The sequence below is a fragment of the Ornithodoros turicata genome, chromosome 9 (genome assembly GCF_037126465.1).
Source record: "Ornithodoros turicata isolate Travis chromosome 9, ASM3712646v1, whole genome shotgun sequence".
Taxonomy (NCBI): Eukaryota; Metazoa; Arthropoda; class Arachnida; order Ixodida; family Argasidae; genus Ornithodoros; species Ornithodoros turicata.
The window spans coordinates 7263101-7282157 of record NC_088209.1 but is presented as its reverse complement, the minus strand read 5'-3'; the positions used below and the strand labels follow the sequence as shown (position 1 = coordinate 7282157).

At 45.3% G+C, this 19057-nt stretch overlaps 1 protein-coding gene across 2 annotated transcripts in view; it reads left to right on the top strand.

The window, feature by feature from the left end:
• The window catches only part of LOC135368079 (stomatin-like), a 44869-nt gene extending 28112 nt beyond the window's left edge, over positions 1-16757 (top strand). For both annotated transcript variants that reach the window (XM_064601155.1, XM_064601156.1), the window contains 2 exons: positions 243-432; positions 13400-16757. In XM_064601155.1, the coding sequence (XP_064457225.1) occupies positions 243-432; positions 13400-13437 (228 nt within the window). In that variant the 3' untranslated portion in view covers positions 13438-16757. The remainder of the gene's footprint in view (positions 1-242; positions 433-13399) is intronic.
• Positions 16758-19057: the final 2300 nt, after the last annotated feature.

Genomic DNA, 19057 nt, shown 5'->3' with positions numbered 1-19057 from the left:
ACCTTAAAATATCTTATCCATGTACCAGTACATGTGAACATCTGTATCTTTATCTGAAACACGAAGCTTAAATACTGTATTTGAGAAACTCTTCCATCAGCGCTGAACCTGAAAGAATATCGAGGATTTGACCCACAAATATCCAGTGTTTGATGCGAGTAGTATGTTCATTATGCTTCCCATTTGCAGTAGCTCGAGCGAAGCTTCTTGAGCACTCTATGACAATCTTCCTTGTTGTGCAGGTGATTGCAGCTGAGGGAGAACAGCGTGCAGCTCGTTCGCTCAAAGAAGCTGCTGATGTCATATCCATGTCTGGTCCAGCGTTACAGCTTCGCTACCTCCAGACACTGACGTCAATCGCGGCAGAGAAGAACTCGACCATTGTGTTCCCTCTGCCCATGGAGTTGATCAGGGGCTTTAGTCTTGGGGCCGGTGAGTAGGAATGAAATGGCTTTTTTTTTAGCATGCAGGTTCTTCCTGTGGCAAACATTAATGTGCGGAGCAAAGACAAAAAAGTGTATGCAGGATTGTGAAATATTGTACGGTCGCTCCGTAGCAGTAATGCCGTTACAGGAAACACTTACATGTGAATGCGGCAGCATTCCAATGACTGATGCACATGTGTGGGACTTTTTATTTCAAGAGGTTTCTTGGGATATCAAGAGATAGAAGCTCCAAAACTTGGAGATGAAGCACCACCTGTAGCTCAATATACAGTACAATACAGTAAACCCTTAATAAAACGTTCCGTTTTCCACGGCTTGCATCGAGGCTGGGGTTGGCACAAGGATGACTTGTGTGGACTGCTCGCTGGATTTAAGCGTGTTGTGGGGCAGCTACAGTAAACCCCCATTAATTCGAAGTTATAAAAAAACTGGGAGAAGTTCGAGATAAGCAGGATTTCAAGATACGCGAAATTCAAAAATTTTTGATGTAACAATCATAAATTGTAAAAATGATACATTACAGTAAACTTACCTTTGCAATGGAACAGCAGCTACACAAAATAACCATTTAAACGTGAGAAAGAAAAGTCCCGAGAAATCTGAATCTGTTGGCGTTGAAAAACATTGTGATGGATACTTGGTATTGAAAACTTTCAAGTAACGAAATGGTTTCGGCGCCTTGGTAGGAGCCAGCCATAGTTACAGTCGCCACCCGACTTTTCGGAGTCGGTGGGGATCGCGCAAAAGTCCGAATAATCGAGCAGTCCGAAAAAACGAATTTCACTTCAAAATAAACTTTACTGAGCACTTGTAGGTTGGAAAAAATTGTCGATGCTTTTCTAACGGCCCTTCCAGCTCTACCTGATAACATCAGCTTCTATTTCCCGAAGCAGTATTTCGTCACCGTACACTGATACAGGCGCTGCCATCATCAAGTCCGCAAGTCGGCTTCACCTAACGCATACGTGCTTTAGGTGAAGCTCGCTTTACAGCGCTGTCGCGCGACTCGCGGGCGGACACCACGCGCTGGGCCTTTTGAATGAAGCCGTTGGCCAAAAACGAAGACGCAAACGCGTTACGACAGACCTCTTCTACTCAGAGGAATTCCCCTCAAAATTTTAGTTGGTTGATTTCTTTTGATACGAATTTTGGATGGTACTAATAGTTTCTGTCAACCCAAGATAGGCATTCGCTGGTTAGGCAAACAAAGCCTGAAATATCGAACGATGGGCCTGCACAGCGTCAGAAATTTTGGCCATTTTTATGCATCAACGCTATGGGACCCGCGGCCGTTCCACGAACGAGTCCGAATAATCGAGCATGCCCGAAAAATCGTGGTCAGCGGCCGTATAAGTGCAACAAAACACGGACAGAAAGAATTGGACACAGGCAGGCGCTAACTTCCAACTAATTTTTATTAAGCAAAAACCTTGTTTATACAGTGGAGACATCTTATAACGTAGGTCGCGGAACCGCCGAAAATCCGCACTATAAGCGGCACCGCATTATAACCAAATATCACATTTTTAGGCCAGTACGTGCCTGATATTCAGCACCCACCTTTCCGTTATACCATGTTGTGCACAGGGCTGAACAGCGCGGAGATTCCCTGCCGAGAAAAGAATTTATTCAACGTTCTCACGGAGCCTAGAGAAACGCCGCGATTTTCGTCCGGTGTAGTTTCCTGACCGTGCCTCGCACGTGCGTCCCCAACAATGGTTCGGCAGCTGCATGCCTCGCCGCTCAGTCCATTCTGGGTACAGAAGTCCCTTAGTTTGTGCACACACACTGTCGCATCTTAGCGGGACGTCTCTGCTGCCGCAAAGTCCCGATCATCACCGGAGTCGTTTTCCAGCACGCACGCACACTTCACGGTCCGGGACGGCTTGCACTATCGCTTCAGCAGTGGCTGTTCGCTCGCAGATGCAGACATCGGTGTCTGTCAAAAGTGTCCGCTGAAGAAACGAAGTCGTTCTCTACAAGATAGTTCCATAAGTTTAGCGCGTTGATCGTGTCTCAGATAGCACGGGCGACGTAATGCAGAGAGAAGTCGGAAGCTTTCCCGGCCTTTGCGGCCGCCAACCTCCTCGCCCTCCTCCTCATGAGGAGATAACAGACACATTCTCCGCGATAGGTGACTCATGCTTTGGAGTTCGCTGACAAATGGGCTTTGTCTTTCGGCGACCAGTATTCCGCGTCGGGATAGCCCATTATAAGCGGTATTCCTATACATTATGCTCTATGGGAAGAACATTGGGGGTCGGGAAAAGCTGCATTATAAGTAGAGCCTGAAGTTTTGGAAATATTTTTTTCCAAATTGGGGGGGGGGGGTAAAAATCGGGTAAATAAACATGTGCACTAAATTCATGCGAATTCGGGTGAAAAAAAACTTCCAGTACACTAAATTTGTGGAGAAATCGGGCTGTATTACAAACGAACTGTACGGGTTTGGTACAAACGGTGATGTAACTGCATTTGCTGCCAAACGAATAAGCTATTGCATTCCTACAGACATCCCAGTGAAGGCAATTTGCCGGGTAAAAATCGGGTTTCACCCTAAAGTGTCAATCTTCAATTTGGGGTGCAAATTCGGGGAAGAATCGGGTAAAACCCTAAAACTTCAGGCTCTAAAGCAGTCCTGCACTGTAAGTGGTTACATTATAAGTAGGGCCTGACTTTTTAGGGTTAAACCCGTATCTGCCCGATATTTACCCCCCGAACGAAATCTGTAAAATTCGGGTTGAACCCGAATCTACCCGAAAACATCCGGGTCGCGTGGCACACTCATAAGCGTGCATTAAAATAAAGTTTGATAACATTGCTAAACATTAGTTCCATGTTAAGACAAATTGTTATTAAACAAAAAAAATCACCCGAATACACCCGAATTCCTGACGACAGAATATGCCGTAACAGGATTTAACCCGAATACACCCGAATTTTCGAATGAAAAATATCACCCGATATTTACCCCCCGAATTTGGCCAAAAATAAAACCCGAGAAAGTCAGGCCCTAATTATAAGTGGTCTCCACTGTACTACATGTCTTCAAACATGCCCCCTAAAGCACATCTAATCTTATCTAGTTCTCTGCCTGTGATATACCCCCTAAAGCACCTCGAATATTTTTCTAGTTCTCTGTCTGTGATACACACAGATTCTGTACTGATACATTGTTTTGACCCTTTAATCATTGTGGCTTCAACAAGCTCTCTTTTCATGGCATCAGGTGAGGAATGTGAAATCCTGCGTTCGTGCACACCATTCCTCCTTGTTGCTTGTCAGCTGGTAGTCGTATCCTTACGAAATCATCAGCTTTGAACTCTGGCATCCTGACCCTTTGCCTCGTGTCGAAAATTTCACTTGCTGCTGTATTGATAGTCTGATTCTCCTGCGCAGCTTCTTCATTTCTTGTATGACGTCATCATCCAAAGGTGGGAACCCTACGATGTCCAGTCGAGTTTTCATTCGTCTTCCGTGCAAGAGTTCTGCCGGTGAAAGTTGCATAGTGGCATGGGGCATGCTTAGATGCCCAGGAACTCTGGTACGTCATGGCATACATTACCATGTGCCGAAGTGATAAGCATCGAGAAACCCTTCAACACCCTATTGAATCTTTCCACTTCTCCATTGCACTGAGGCTTGTATATTAAGGACAGCTGATGCTCAATCCCTCTCTCTCTTAGAAAGGCTTTGAAAACGTGCCCATGGAAGCCCATGTGCCCATGGAAGTCAGAAACGATGGTGTCCGGGCACCCTTCTTGTGCGAAGAACTGTCGTAGAAACCCAATGACCATATATGCAGTGGCATTGCACATGAGCTGGGCCTCAGCCATTGGCTGAAGTAGTCGACGGCTCTGATGTCCTAACGACACCCTGGTGGTGGGTATCGAAACGGCCCAACCAAATAGAGTCTAGTCTGTTTCCAAGGCCCGGTAGGAAAAGGCACTGGTTGAAGTGGATCTGGTCTTGTGACAGCTGTCTTGTCTGCTGCGCTGCAAGCGTCGCATGCCGGAACGTAGTCCTCTATCTCCATGTCCATCCTGGGCCACCAGTAACGCATGCGGATCCTTGGTTTCGTGCCCCGAACTGATGATACGCTTACGAAAAGCTGTAGGGGGTACCACTTTTTCACCTCTGACAACGACACCTTGAACCGTAGAGAGTTCCTCAAGCACGAAGTGGTATGGTGCAAGGTCTTTGACATTCTTTGTGATCAACGACCAATATCTGTTGACGAGTGAGAAGAGCTTTACCCTGACTGGATCATCTTAGTAGCTCGTAGCTCGGATAGCGATATCGGGGACAAATTGGAATTGCTGAACGTAGCAAACCAGCAAGTAGCCAACGTAGTAGCAACCACGTAGTAGCAACCACGTAGCAACACTCGTCGTCCGAGGCGGCCATGTACTGCCTCTGTCCCAGTGGCAGGTGGAACCACGCGTCGACTACCGTGTTTTCTGCTCCATTATTGTATTGTACTTCATAGTTATACTGCAACAACCGTGCAGCCCATCAAGCAGTTCTCATGGGTCGACCACACCAACACCACCTAGATAGAGAAAGCCTGCTTACTCGTCGATGTGACGTAATAATTAGGAGTCAGTAAATCAGGACCGTGTTTTCAACGGCGGCAGCCAATCACGAACGTACTTTCACCGGTCGTGGCCATGCAGCCGAACCACCGTCGTCTGCCAGTTGTGATTGAACGTGCCAGCGTACTAAATGGGAAAAGTTGGGAAAAAAAAGCACAAAACGGCCCCAATCTTTCTCAAACCTGGTTTTGTGGAAAGCGTCTCGCACTTTTTGTCTAAATATTCGGGTCTGCACGTTCCAGGTGAGCTGCAGTCATTTGAGAGTTCTTGAATTCGCAGAACGGTGAATTGCAGTAGCGGATGAATTCTGACTCTTAATGTCAACGTGGCGAAGGAAGGAGAGGAGGCAATGAGCAGGCCTTCTGTATCTAGGTGGCGTTGACCATACCCATGAGTGGACTTTGTTCCATACCCTTTAGTGGACAGTAAGATGACAAGTGCCTGGTGGTGTGTCAACGAGGCGAAATGTATACCGAACAAGTAGGCATGCCATTTTTCGCGCGTCCATAAGCATGCAAGATCTTCTTTCTCCCCGGTGGTGTAGGCCATTTCCGTCTCAGATAAGGCCCTGGATGCAGAGCACACCGTCCGCAGGCCGTCCGGGTGCTGTTGCCGAAGGACGGCGCCAAGTCTGTAGCTTGAAGCGTCAGTCATCACAAACGTTAGCAGCGACGTGTCAAAGAGAGCCCGAGGGGCCACAGTCCCTAATAGATAGCTTGACCCTTTCGAATGGATCCTTGCTGCTCTCATGGTTCCCACCGGTCCTTGAAACCATTGAAAACCCTGGAATTCGAAAATGCCATTTTCAAGGTTGGGAAAACCCTGGAAATTCACCATGGTCCTTGCAAACCCTTGAATTTATGCTGTTGTTGAGCTCTTAAATTATATTTACCCGCAGAAAACGTGTTTTCTTTCACGATCACTGGTAGTATGACATCTTCTGGGTTTTGTAGCTGATGTTGGTGTCTGTGATAGTCATTCCACTATCTATTTGTTTTATCTAGTCATTTTTACCATACTGTACTTTTTTTGCATTGGGACTTCCTCGGGTAGAGTTGAGTTATGAACGAGTTTGAATCGCTATTATGCAGCCCCTATTAACATCTTGCTGTAATACATACACCTAATAAATATTTTTGTGAAATACAAGCTTACAAAGCTTCAGTCCATGTCTGATGTTTAGGGCAGAATGTCGACCCGTCCTTCAACGATCCTTAAAAGGTCCTTGAAAAGTCCTTGAATTTTGGCTTCAGACTTTAGTGGGAACCATGTGGTCTGTATCGCAAATAAACTGGACGCCATCACTCAGGAGACGTCGTCTTGGCTCGACTACGGTAGAAAAGTATGGAACAAACTCGTGTAGCTGGTGGGTCCAAGAAATGATTGAACTGCACTTACATTTGGTGGGCTAGGTGCACTCAGGATGGCCTCCAACGTGTCTTTGAATGGCCTCAGGATACCATTGACCAGCATGTGTCCCAAAAACTACTTCCTGGTCACTGAACACGCATTTCTGCTTGTTCAGGCATAGCCCTGAGTCTTTTAGCCATTAGAGAACCTCGAAGAGGTATTGGTCATCGTCCTCCTGGTGATTCCCTAGTGGATCACTCTGGTGCAGCCTTTGAGCACAGTTGACAGCATTTTCTGGAAAGCTGAAGCCAGGCCAAAGCAGACCCGCCTGTAATGGAATAGTGCATCATGGCTAACAGATGCTGTGAGATTCTTGCTTTCTTTGGCAAACTCTAGTCGGTAGTATTTATTTATTTATTTCAGAATACCTCAAAGGTCCCTTGGGGACATTACATGGGGGAGTGGGTTACAATAATAAACAGCATCACGAGTATATGTAAATCACATTTAGTGCAGAAAAATAGTGAAAATACAACGCCGCGGTAATGTGAGATAATAATATGACATACAACGAAGTTTATGCATGAAGAAACAACAACATCATAAGCTACAATGAAAAATGGATCTTGTGATATACGTTAATAGTATGTTAAGAGGTACTGTACGCAAGCAAAACACGTAGAAAGGTAACCGACAAATAACTATTAGAACACAACAGAGATGGCATTACGAAATTCTTGAGTTTGTGTTATTGTAGCGATGTTGCTCGGAAGGTCATTCCATTCTAGGACGGTGCGACAAAAGAATGATTTTGAAAAAACATTAGAATGACATAAAAAGCGGTCGACTTTATTTGGGTGATCAAGGCGGGGAAATATGGCAGTGGATCGGCGAATCGGACACTGTTGTGAGGGAATGTTATGCAACAATTTATGAAAGAGAGATAGACGTGAGATAAGACGGCGCTGTTCTAACGACGACAGGTTAAGTTCGCATTTCAAAGCAGTGACTGATGTATTAGGAGAAAAATCGTTACAGATGAATCGTGCTGCTCTGTTTTGAATGGATTCTATGTTACATACATTAAGTACCTCTGGTGAGGATCCCATATTGATGATGCATATTCTAGTTTAGGACGAACTAATGTTAGGTACGTGAGTCGTTTTAAGTTAGGTGGGGCCGATTTAAGATTACGTCGGATGAAGGCTAGGGTGTGATTAGCATTTGAGATTATTTTATCAATGTGGTTATTCCATGTTAAATCCGCTGAAAGATGTACGCCGAAGTACTTGTAAGTACTAGAGGGCGTTATGGGGGTGTTATTAAGGGTATACTGGAAGTGATGCGAGGTTTTACGGCGTTGGAAACTTACAAGTGAGCATTTGCTTAGGTTCAGTGGCATCTGCCAAGTGTCGCACCAGGATTGGATTGAGGATAAGTCGTTCTGTAATGTTATTCCATCATCAGAGGAACAAATTTTACGGTATAGCACACAGTCATCGGCGAAGAGGCAGATTTGCGAACATATGTTATCGGGAAGATCATTGATGTATACGGAAAACAGAATGGGGCCTAGTACAGATCCTTGGGGTATGCCGGAGCTAACAGGTGTGGATGATGAATCGTGACCATTGCAACTGACGAAGAGAAGACGTTGAGAGAGAAAATCATGTAGCCAGTGAATTACATTGCTCTCAAGAGCAGAAAGCTTAGGAAGGAGTGTGTCGTGTGGTACCCTATCGAAAGCTTTGTAGAAATCAAGAAAAAGCGCATCAGTACGATATCCACTGTCTGAGTTAAATGTTATGCCATGTGTGAAGCCTGCTAGTTGGGTTTCACAAGACAGATGCTTGTGAAAGCCGTGCTGATATGGGAAGAAGAAGTTGTTGCTCTCAAGGAAGTTGACTATGTGTGAGTAAAGTATGTGCTCGAGGATCTTACATGGAATGCTAGTTAAGGATATAGGACGATAGTTACTTGGGGATGACCGGTATGCGCAAGACAGGTCTAGCTTTGAGTAGAAATGTGCTCCAGCTGACTTGTAAAAATGGTCATCTGTCTGGGGAGAGGATGGCTGTCTACGACGATAGCTTCGTTCGGCTTCCGTAGATCGACACATAGACGTAGTTTGCTAGTTTTTTTCAAACGACAACAGTGGTAGATACCCATTCGGATGCGTCCACCCGCTCGATTATATTCGCTTGCTGCTGCTTTTCTAGCTTATCAGAGACTTTCTGGCAGACGTCTTACGGTAGTCATCATAGTTTCTGCTGCGCCGGAGCTACGAACGGCTTCACAGCGACTTTGTGGGAGAACCCGCTTGCAAGTCACAATCTGCCGGAAAAGAGTAGCGGGAACTGGTTCGGGTGTTTGCATCTCGACGGTTGATTTGAATCAGTCACTCTGAAACATCGCTGCTGAGCAACTTCGAGTTTTATGTCCAATGCATGTCGTCGATGCCCAGGATGGGAGCACCCGATTTGACGACTTAGAAAGTGCACACTTCTGAAGGGTTAGCAAAAGTGACCGATGTGGTGAACGTGCTGGGAACATGAATTGCTTCCTGTGAATAGGTTTTCAACTGGACCTGCCTGGTCTGGAGTTGATATCGTTTGAAGTGCTGGGTATACAGCGAAATTGGCCACAAGGAGACAGACGCTCCTGCGTCAACCATCATCCTCAACGTGGCGTGATCCACTCTGATTTGGCAGAAGAGAGGTGAAGCTGTTGTGGATGTGACCACAAGTATTGGAGCTTCAAGCTGACCAACTGTCCGGTATTGGGCTGCTCCTCCGCGGCAGACAGACCCAATCTGTACTGTCTGCAAGGTCTGTTCAAGTATTCGAAGTATTTGTATACTCAAAGTGCCTCTTCTTGTGACAGCTATGACAAATGTTGTCCTTGACTGGGCATGAATCACTGTTTGCGCTGTGGCTGGCAGATCTGCATCTGTAACACCTGGCTTCAACTGGTGCGGGAGTATTCCTTCGTATTTCTTCGTATAGCAGAAACTTGAGGATGGCTTGCGCGTGCAAGTAAGTTTTGTGCATGGCCTGTTCAACCTGCCGAAGACTAACGACAGCCGAATCCAACTTCAGGTGACCCCTTTCCTCCGTTTTGTAGGTCTTCTCGACAAGTTGGGCGCAGATCATTCCGTTGGTGAGGCCACCAAAACTGCAAGTGGAAGCAAGTTCCATGAGGGCAGAGATGTACTCGTCCACATTTTCTTCAGGACATTGTGCACGAGAACAAAATTTGTAGCGCTCAGCGGTTCTGTTGCTACTTGATGTGAAGTGAGCCTTGAGCTTTGCCACAGCCGCAGTGTAACGATCACTTGCTGGTGCACCCATGGCTTCTGATGCTGCAGCTGTCGAAGTAAGATGTGGCACATCTCATGGCGGTGTATCCGACGGAGCAGAAGTTTGCGTCGTAGGGGGCCGTGTCTCTTTCGAAGCAGCAGTTTCAGGCAGGTAGCGATACTGCTACTGACCCTCTGTGCCAGTGCAGTTGAGTAGGATGCAGAGCTGGCGTTCGTTGCCAAAAGGGCCTCTCCCGCAGGCTGTGAGGTATGTCTCGAACAGCAGGTACCACTCCTCCCATGGTATTGAAGCTTTGCCAGGAACTAGTAGGAATGTAGGTGGTGGCTCGGTATTGACTGCGTCAATGTGTTGCATTGAACGATTTATTCTTAGCGGAAAAAAAAAACTGCGTCCTTACAGAATGGCACATCAAAATAGAATGTTTCTAGGACTCTCGCATCTCGGGTTGCCAGGGTTGCTGTTATTTGCTCGCTCTGCCGGCTGCCGGTAGGAAGGTGATACCGGCAGCCTTTTGCCGGTATTTGTAGCTCAAGATCTTTCATAACGGCTTTTGTGAGGTTTTCCCTTCAACATTCCACCACAGCTTGAACAAATCTGGAGCACAGACACAACTCTGCATCGCCGGTCATTTTCTTAGTTATTCATTATTATTATTATTATTATGACTGTTATTCATTAAGTCTTGTGCTCGGAGGGGACAAGAGCAGTGGTTGTGCAAAGCTAATGGGGGTTGTGTCGAGCCAGCTTGAACTTAGGCCGTATGCGACCATCGTGAGATCTCCGCCTGCAAAGAAGGATTTGTCTACGTTGATGTGTTTTTCAAAGTGGCGGTCCAATCCGGTTGTTCCAGTACGATCCAGTGTAGCGTTCGTGTCTGTTTATAGTAATTTCTAACGTAATAAATGATCCACCCACACACAGGAACATATGTTTCCTCGTATTATTGTGAGTGAGCACGCTCGCTCTTTCTCTCTCTTTGTGTGCTCGTCCACCCCTCACCCACTTTCCCTTTCCCACAAGCCTTTCCTCTTCTCCCCCAGCCGGTATTTTTCACTACGAAAGGTGGCAACCCTACTCGCGTCCCACATTCCTCCATCGTCTTCTTCCGCTTCCGCTATCCGGTAGCATTCTTGCAACAGAACAGAACAGAAACCTTAACTGATCTGTTGGAGCAGCATATACGTCGGCAGTCTCCATCACAAGACTGAAAAGCAATCCGACGAATCACAAAATTCGAGTGACGGCAAGAACGCTGCTGCCGACAGCCACTACAGTCGCCCATGAGGAAGGAGCCAAACTGTCTCGGAAACGTCGGGTATCCCCCTCCTGCACCTTGGTTGAATATTTTCGTTGGCATTGTTTTTTTACCCAACCAGACACACTTGTGTCGAAGGTGTTCACTTTCAAGCTTCACTTTAAGTTTTCGCTGACTAGATTTCGAGATGTCTGAATTCCATCCCAAACACCCTTCGAGATAAGCAGTGACAAACGTGGCAAATATTGGAGTTCATATCAGAAACATACTTAACAGATATTTTCTGTTAATGACTTTCTACTCTATTACGTTACTTGTGTTTTTGATATCTTGAACACAATTATTGTTTTATGGGATCGTGTCTACACATGGGATGAATATGCCTCAGTGGGTACGGTGTAGTCCCATTCATTTGAATTCAGAAAGGACCAAATATTTGTTGGAATAAAGCAGAGCCTGAAATAAAGGAAGTCTCCGAGTGAAGGCCTAATACACTGGCAGTGCACCGGGGACATGTCACGGTTTCTATGTTTTGCTGTGTGTTTGCAGTCATACAATACCAACATATGAGAGGTTAATACATGTATTTATTTACAAACAAACCTCAAAACACATCTGAGCAGAAGATGATCTGTTACCCCTGATTGCGTGCGTTTCCTCAGTGGTGACTCTGTCAGCATCCTTTGCAATGTTAAAAGCAACCCATATATGCAAACCCTGCGGATGAGAACCCTGCGAACGGAATTCGAGAAAATATTGGCTGTCATCCGTGCCTTTTTGTTGGCTGTGTCGTCAACAAAAAGTGTCAGGGTGTCTACCAACCTGGAAAACCTGGAAAACAGGGACTTGTCAGGGAATTTTGATATGACTGGAAAAGTCAGGGGATTGTCAGGGAATTTGGCCAAAAAAGCAAGTGAAGTCAGGGAAAATCGAGGACAAGTACCATGATGATGCACGGCGAATTCACGAGTGCCGACCGGTGGTTGAGCGGCGATGCCGCAGCAACGTTACCGCGAGTAGCAGTTCGCCAGTACGACAAGTTCTGAGGCCAGAAAAGTAGGATAGCCTCACTAATACTTAATAAATGGTCTTTTTTATTAGGGATCTAAATCAAAACGTAGGAGCAGGAACCAAGTTCCCTTTTGATTTCGTCAGGGAATTCGCTTGAAATAATCAGGGAAAACGTGGAAAAGTCAGGGAATTTGAAGGCTGCAATTTGGTAGACACCCTGATCAAAACACATCTGAGCAGAAGATAATCTGTTACCCCTGATTGCGTACGTCTCCTCTGTGGTGACTCTGTCAGCATCCTTTGCAATGTTAAAAGCAACCCATATGCAAACCCTGCGGATGAAAATCCTGCGGACGGAATTCGAGAAAATATTGGCTGTCATCCGTGCCTTTTTGTTGGCTGTGTCGTCAACAAAAAGTGTCTCGGTCCCCTTAAAACAGCTAGGCTTATTTGCTCTCCACAAGTAAGCAGCATTGTTCTGCACCAACCACATTTGTGCGCACCATTACAGTGATTCGTTCCTTGACCCTCTTTCTTTTGGCAAAAGTATTGCCGTTACGAGTAAGTAATATGAGTAAACATCCAGACTAGCGTGTAGCAGGGCGGCCTTGTTCGAAAAACCATTGCGCACATTCGCACGTTTGAATTGCGGAGCATTTACCCCATTCAAATAAATGACTTTGACTGGGCTCAAACGTAGGTTCGATTCATCTGGCAGTTCGAAATAAGAGATTTTGAATTAACAAGATCGCACGATGTTTATAAATAGCATCACAATATTCAATATCTGAATGTAATATGACTTGGACCAATGGTAGTGATTAATATGTATAGAATATGTGCTACGAAAGATGTTTACTCTTTGTACTGCTCCAAAGAGCTAATGCTCTCAGATTCTATTTAGCAGCAGTGCAGCTAACACTAGACTTTTTTACACCAAAGCTAGAATGTATGTATGCAGTGGTTCTCAAACTTTTTTGGCCCGGGGAACCCTTTGGACCTAGCCAGAAGGACGAGGGAACCCCTGTTCCTAAACATGAGCAGTACATCAGATATCACGTACATCAGGCCTCCACGAAGAGGTCACCGAGCTTCTTGCTGGCACGTTCCAGGCCTACTCCTTTGCCTAGTAAGGGGTCTGTCAACGGGTCAAAGCGCCCATAAACAACGGAAAGAGGCCGCGAACGAACTCCGCAGCCGCGGTGCGCGTGCTTCTGGCCTGCCGAGCGAGCTTGGGCGGGGGAATTCAAGTTCTGTGAATGGATAGGGGCCGAGGCGGCAGCCTACTCGCGGAACCCGGGAAGGCAGCTCGCGGAACCCCTGTGTTCCGCGGAACCCAGTTTGAGAACCACTGTATTAATACATACATGTATTGTACACATGTCATGTTGTTCACAAACTGCTTGTACATTTAATTTCCAGATCAAAGCAAGACATCATTGCCAACTGAAGATGCATAATCACAGTACATGAAGATTACAGAGAGTGGTACCTACAGCAAGTTTGCTGGAGTAATCAAGAAACTGAGTACTCTTCACTTGGATTGGAGACATACCATGACATCAGTGCCTTTCACATAGTGCCATGCCCAGCTCAGTACCAGTGACAGGATTTTGGTAGAAAAAGCATACTACGGAAATACTATATGCAATCAATGACATTTATCTATAAGGAACTTTTGCCATGTACTACTACAAATGCCATGTTTAGCAGAAGCATGGAAAAGGAATCAGAAGGGGCAAGTCTGTATCCTCCTTACTTTCCATATATCGCTTCTTGAGGGAAGAGTGAGGGCACCTGGCACATCCTGAAACTACGATTTTTGCAACTTTTTTTCGGCGGCTCTTTTTTTTCACGCAGGATTTTTCTCGATAGTTCCCCCCGAACAAGTTTTCAAGAATTCGGGTAAAACCCGATATCTACCGGAAATCCTTGCGGTTCAACTTGTCGTTCTAGGTAAACCGACGGAAAAGCGAATACAGTCGCCGTCCGATTTTTCGGACTCGGCGGGGATCGCGCAAAAGTCCGAATAATCGAGCAGTCCGAAAAAACGAATTTCGCTTCAAAATAAACTTTACTAAGCCCTAGTAGGCTGGAAGAAATTTGTCGATGCTTTCCTAATGCGCTTCCAGCTCTGCCTGATAACATCAGCTTCTATTTCCCGAAGCGACATTTCGTCAATGTACACTATCAGAGGCACCGTCGTCATCAAGTCTGCAAGTCGGCTTCACCTAACGCATGCGTGCTTTAGGTGAAGCTCGCTTTACAGCGCTGTCGCGCGACTCACGGGCAGACTGCACGTGCTGGGCCGTTGGCCAAATACGAAGACGCGAAGGCGCTACGACAGACCTCTTCTACTCAGAGGAATGGAAAGTCAGCAATCATCACTAACAATTTTTTTGCTTCATTATTTTAGTTGGTTGATTTCTTTTGATACGAATTTCAGATGATACAAATATTTTCCGCCACCCCAAGAGAGAAATTCGCGGGTTGGGCAAACAGAGTCCGAAATATCGAGCGACGGAGCTGCACGGCGTCCGAAATTTTGGACGTTCTTATACATCACCTCTATGGGACCCGCGGCCGTTCCGCGAACGAGTCCGAATAATCGAGCATGTCCGAAAAATCGGGGTCCGAAAAATTGGTCGGCGACTGTAATAATATCAGCAAAGAGAGCTATTTGTGACAACCTCTTTGTCCTCCTTTTATGATCCCCTCCTACAGGAGTCAAAGACGAGCCTCTTTGCGGAGCTCTGGCAAGTGTTTGCATACGCGGTTCTTCACTGCCTCGGTTCTGAGTGGAAATATAAAGATTCTTGTTTCTCGTCCCAGAGTCACGGCAGTGGCTTCTTTCGTGTGCCTTTTGTTTCACGCGATAATTCCTCGGTGACCTAACAACAGAGATCTCGGCGTCCGATTTCTCCCAGAATCCTCGCGCGTAAATAGCACCCGATTCCTCCCTCCCAAAATTTGAAAAATCGTAAGACCCAAAAACGAAGGACCCTAAGTATGCCCGGTAATGTGGCTCCTGCTGTTTCTGGGAAATAAAACAAGTTAGGTTGGCATGGGAAAACTGAGAGTTAATTTAAGAAAATTAATAAATTCATTTGAATTAAAATTCTGTAACATTGCTCAAAAACGTACATAGCAAAACTTCCCAACAAATGCTGATTGCATATTTTTACTTCGCATTATTTTTCTTTTATATTTTTTTTTTACGTGGTTCCCGCAACACCCTGACACTATGTCATTGAGGGAACTTCCCTCCATTGCAATGGTCTCATGTAGAAAGGGACTGGAAAGTATTCTCCAACTTCATGTTTTGTATTAATTGTCTATCACCTGAGGATCATCAAGGGTGACAATTTGCAATGACAGATATAGTGCATAATGATTTTTTTAAATATCAATCCTGCCATCCTACCAACCTAGCTAAGCTAGCGTCCCACAGCATAACTTGTGAGCACTCTGACCAGATAGGATGTACAACGTGTGTGCATGGGGTAGAAGGCATGGGTGCTCTGAACTTCATCTAGCATTTGAGCCTCGTGCACATTGCACATTGTAGCATTGTCAGGTTTGAGAATTACTACGCAGTGCCTTGCTTAAGGCCCTTCTTTTTCTGCTGCGGCAAATCCTGAATTCCGCAGCAGGGAACTATGAGTTCTGCATTTTTCCGCGGTAGAAGGCAAATTGCCCTAGTTCAGACAGAAAATACTCTCTGTTAGCACTTAGTGTGGAGGAACATGGTTACAACTCCAAAAACTGTTGTGACTTAGCATAACAAGATACATTGTGCTTTCTTCTGAGAGGGAGTGATGTTTGTCACTGACTATCAAATTGTACTTGCTAAGTGGCCTCTCTGCATGTACAGAGTTTACTGTCGCACAGAGGTACTTGACAGCTATGGACACCAAAGCAGGGGTCAGTGTTTGCATTCCACTCCAGAATCCCAGAGAGTTGAGGGTTAGAGAGAGAAGTTAGAGGGTTTTTCCAGCACACAGATGGGGCCATATCACGGCCTGGTGGCCTTATCCGGTTGGCACATCTACACTGCAATGCGAGCCGACCCGGTGCGAGCAAAGTCCGTTCATCTCGCGCATAAACTGAGTTAAGCACGCGGTTTCTGTAAAATTCTGCGCAAAACCTCATATTCCGCGGCAGACCTACAATTCTGCAAATTTTTGCAGAATCGCGGAATCGCAGAAAAAGAAGGGCCTTAGCCTTGCTCTACTTGAATGTAGGAAGTGCCTTCATTAGTCTACTTATGGCTATGGTAGCACACTGTTACCTGCCATAAGGTTCCCATGTGCCGAATTTCTTTGTTGATACTGTTGAACCTCGTTTATATATTACCATGTACGACAGTTCCCACAGATTTTGGTCAGAAAGCAGCTTGTCATATTAAAGTGGGACTCCGCAACAAAATCAGCACGAAGGTTGCAGGATGTCGGGAACATGTGTACGAAAGATCTCGTTTCAAATCTACACCGATTTTATTCAAACAAATGTATTACGAACGTTACGAAGCGAGCGCTTCGCCTTTGTGAATCGAGAGGGCACTGAAAGCAACACCCTGCTGACATCATCCAGCATCCGGCAAGGAAGAATGCAGGTTTCAAAGCAGACGACAATGCTGGGTGACGGTGTCCTCGTCCGTACTAACTGCAGCAGTATGGAGCTCTTTTTTCTGCTCTTCATATTTTGGTATTGGTTTGCTATTGTCATAATTTAGGAATTAGTCACTCGTGCAAAATAAATGTGAATGTTGTATTCGGTATCGAGGGGGTGGTTTGTGTTTGGTTTTCGAATCCTTGCAAAGCCTCTCTTCAGTGTATAACATATGATACGCACCAAAGATGGAAAGAAAACCCTGTGCCCAACACAATGCTGCGTTATTATTTGCTACAAAATGGGTGACATTGTCGAGGGACACCTTGCAGTTTATTTGTAGAAGAGTGTCTACATAGTTTCATTTTCAAGCTGTAGTTGTTCCAATGACACTATTGCATGGACAGTGGCGAACATATTCTGCATGCCTTTCTGTTGCCCCTGTATGACACTAGCAGGTTACTGTGATCAGGTGGCCAAGGATATTGCTGTTTAAGTTTACTTGCCTTTGCCACAAACAGCGCCATGAGTCGTGCTGAAACTGAATGACACGCGTTATCTGAGGTAACAGAGCAGCTGTGGGTCAGGAGGAGCACTTGTTCAACTGCTGGCTGTCATAATTAAGGCCCCAGGTTTTCTGCTGTGGCAAATTGGAAATTCTGCGGCACCGGCTCGTAAATTCCGCGATTTTCCGCGGCAAGCAGTCATCGTCTGCTTGAAATGGGAAACACTTTATTTTCTTGGATAATGTGGGAACAAAAAATATTTTACGAAATTACAGATTCGAGGCACTGTTGTGGCTCAGCATTACATACATGATATCTTGTGTTCTCTTCTGACAAAGAATGCCCTCTGTCGCCTGAATCATTTTATGTTTGCCGAAAGATCTTTCAGCGTCTACAGAGTTCATAGGAAATTTATAGGAAGGAGCTTACAGGACATGCCCTGTGGGAGCTACATCTTTAGGACACCCTTTTTGTTTCAGGGCTGTAGGCGTTACTTCAGAGTCTTTAAAGGCAAACTCCCAAGCATCAAATCAAAATCCCCCGTGCTACTGCTAAACTGCACACGGGAAGGACACCGCCCCTTCCTCAGGCGGAGTATCCACAATAAACTTGGGCTAACATACTCTTAGGCTGAACTACAATCTGTCTGTGTAGGCCCTGCAGCATGGGGGCAATTTCGTAAAGCAGGCTTCACCTCATGCACGGAAGCGTCAGGTGAAGTCCACCTTTGGGAGGTGCTGTTCATATTCTGCGAATAGTCGGATATTCGGACGTCCGAGTATGACGTATTCGATTCGCGAATGAAATACTCCGAGTGATTGATATTTGATTCGAATTCGAGGAGTCTAATATCCGCACACCCCTAAAAGTAAGGGATCTCGTGGAATTATGTGGAATCAGATTATTGACTATGAAAGCCTGAGCCACAACGGCACTCAACAACCAAGACATCATGGATCTGTTCCACCAGCTTGCCTGCGTGTATCCTATTTTATATGTCAGATTAACGAGTGTCATATAAGCAGTGTTCAGTATTCGCTAATGTCCTGTCAAAAAGCTCCACAATGGCACTACGAGATGCGTAGAGCCCAAAAGGAATTGTGGATTTCAGAAGACAACTCTACATGTTATTTTTCTTTTTTTTGTTAGTTCAACTATTCACATTAGTTTTCAAGTATCTAGTGTGGCACAGAATTACATGCACATTTGGGTTCATGATTTGAAAGATGCAGTTACAAAGTTTCGGTGTACATGTGTCCTCTATAGTTGTGTGCTATTACTACTACACACTTTGCAAATATATTTATGAAGGAGCATTGTTTCATTTAAGGAACATAATAATCAATTTTTGAAGATAGCCTGTATGTGTGACCCTTTGACAAGGTGAAGACCATTTATAGTTAGGCCCCACAGGGGTTACGTTCAAGGTGAATATACTCCAGGCAACACTGCAGCAACAGTCACTATGTGCAAGACAAAGGAGGACACTGGATCAGGAAATGTGCATGTAATTTGCTGTTAAAAAAAGCTTAGATCATATATGTAAAGTGCCTGTGCTTTGGGCACTATAGTGCAGTGTTGAGCATGTTATCTGTTTAATATGTTCAGTGCTTTCGCTTGTGATTCCGTGACTTTCAACCAGCATGTAGGTATTGAAGAGCAGCACATGTGTAAAGCCACAGCCTAATAGAAACAATGCTAGGTTTGGAATCTGTCCCTTCAACTATTCTTCAAGATTGTTAAAAAAAAAAAGATATGCTTTTCACAAAAAGACCAACAGTTGTGTAGGTTTTCTTCTCATACATTCACAAACATCCTCAGAACAGGACTGAAATTCAGGTGCTTGCAACCACTAAAAGTTCTCGATTTACCGCAGCTGATCTACAGTGTTTTAACTATTGCGTTTCAGCACTCTCACAACCGCTGTAAATGATAATGATCTCACAAATATCTCAGAACTTTG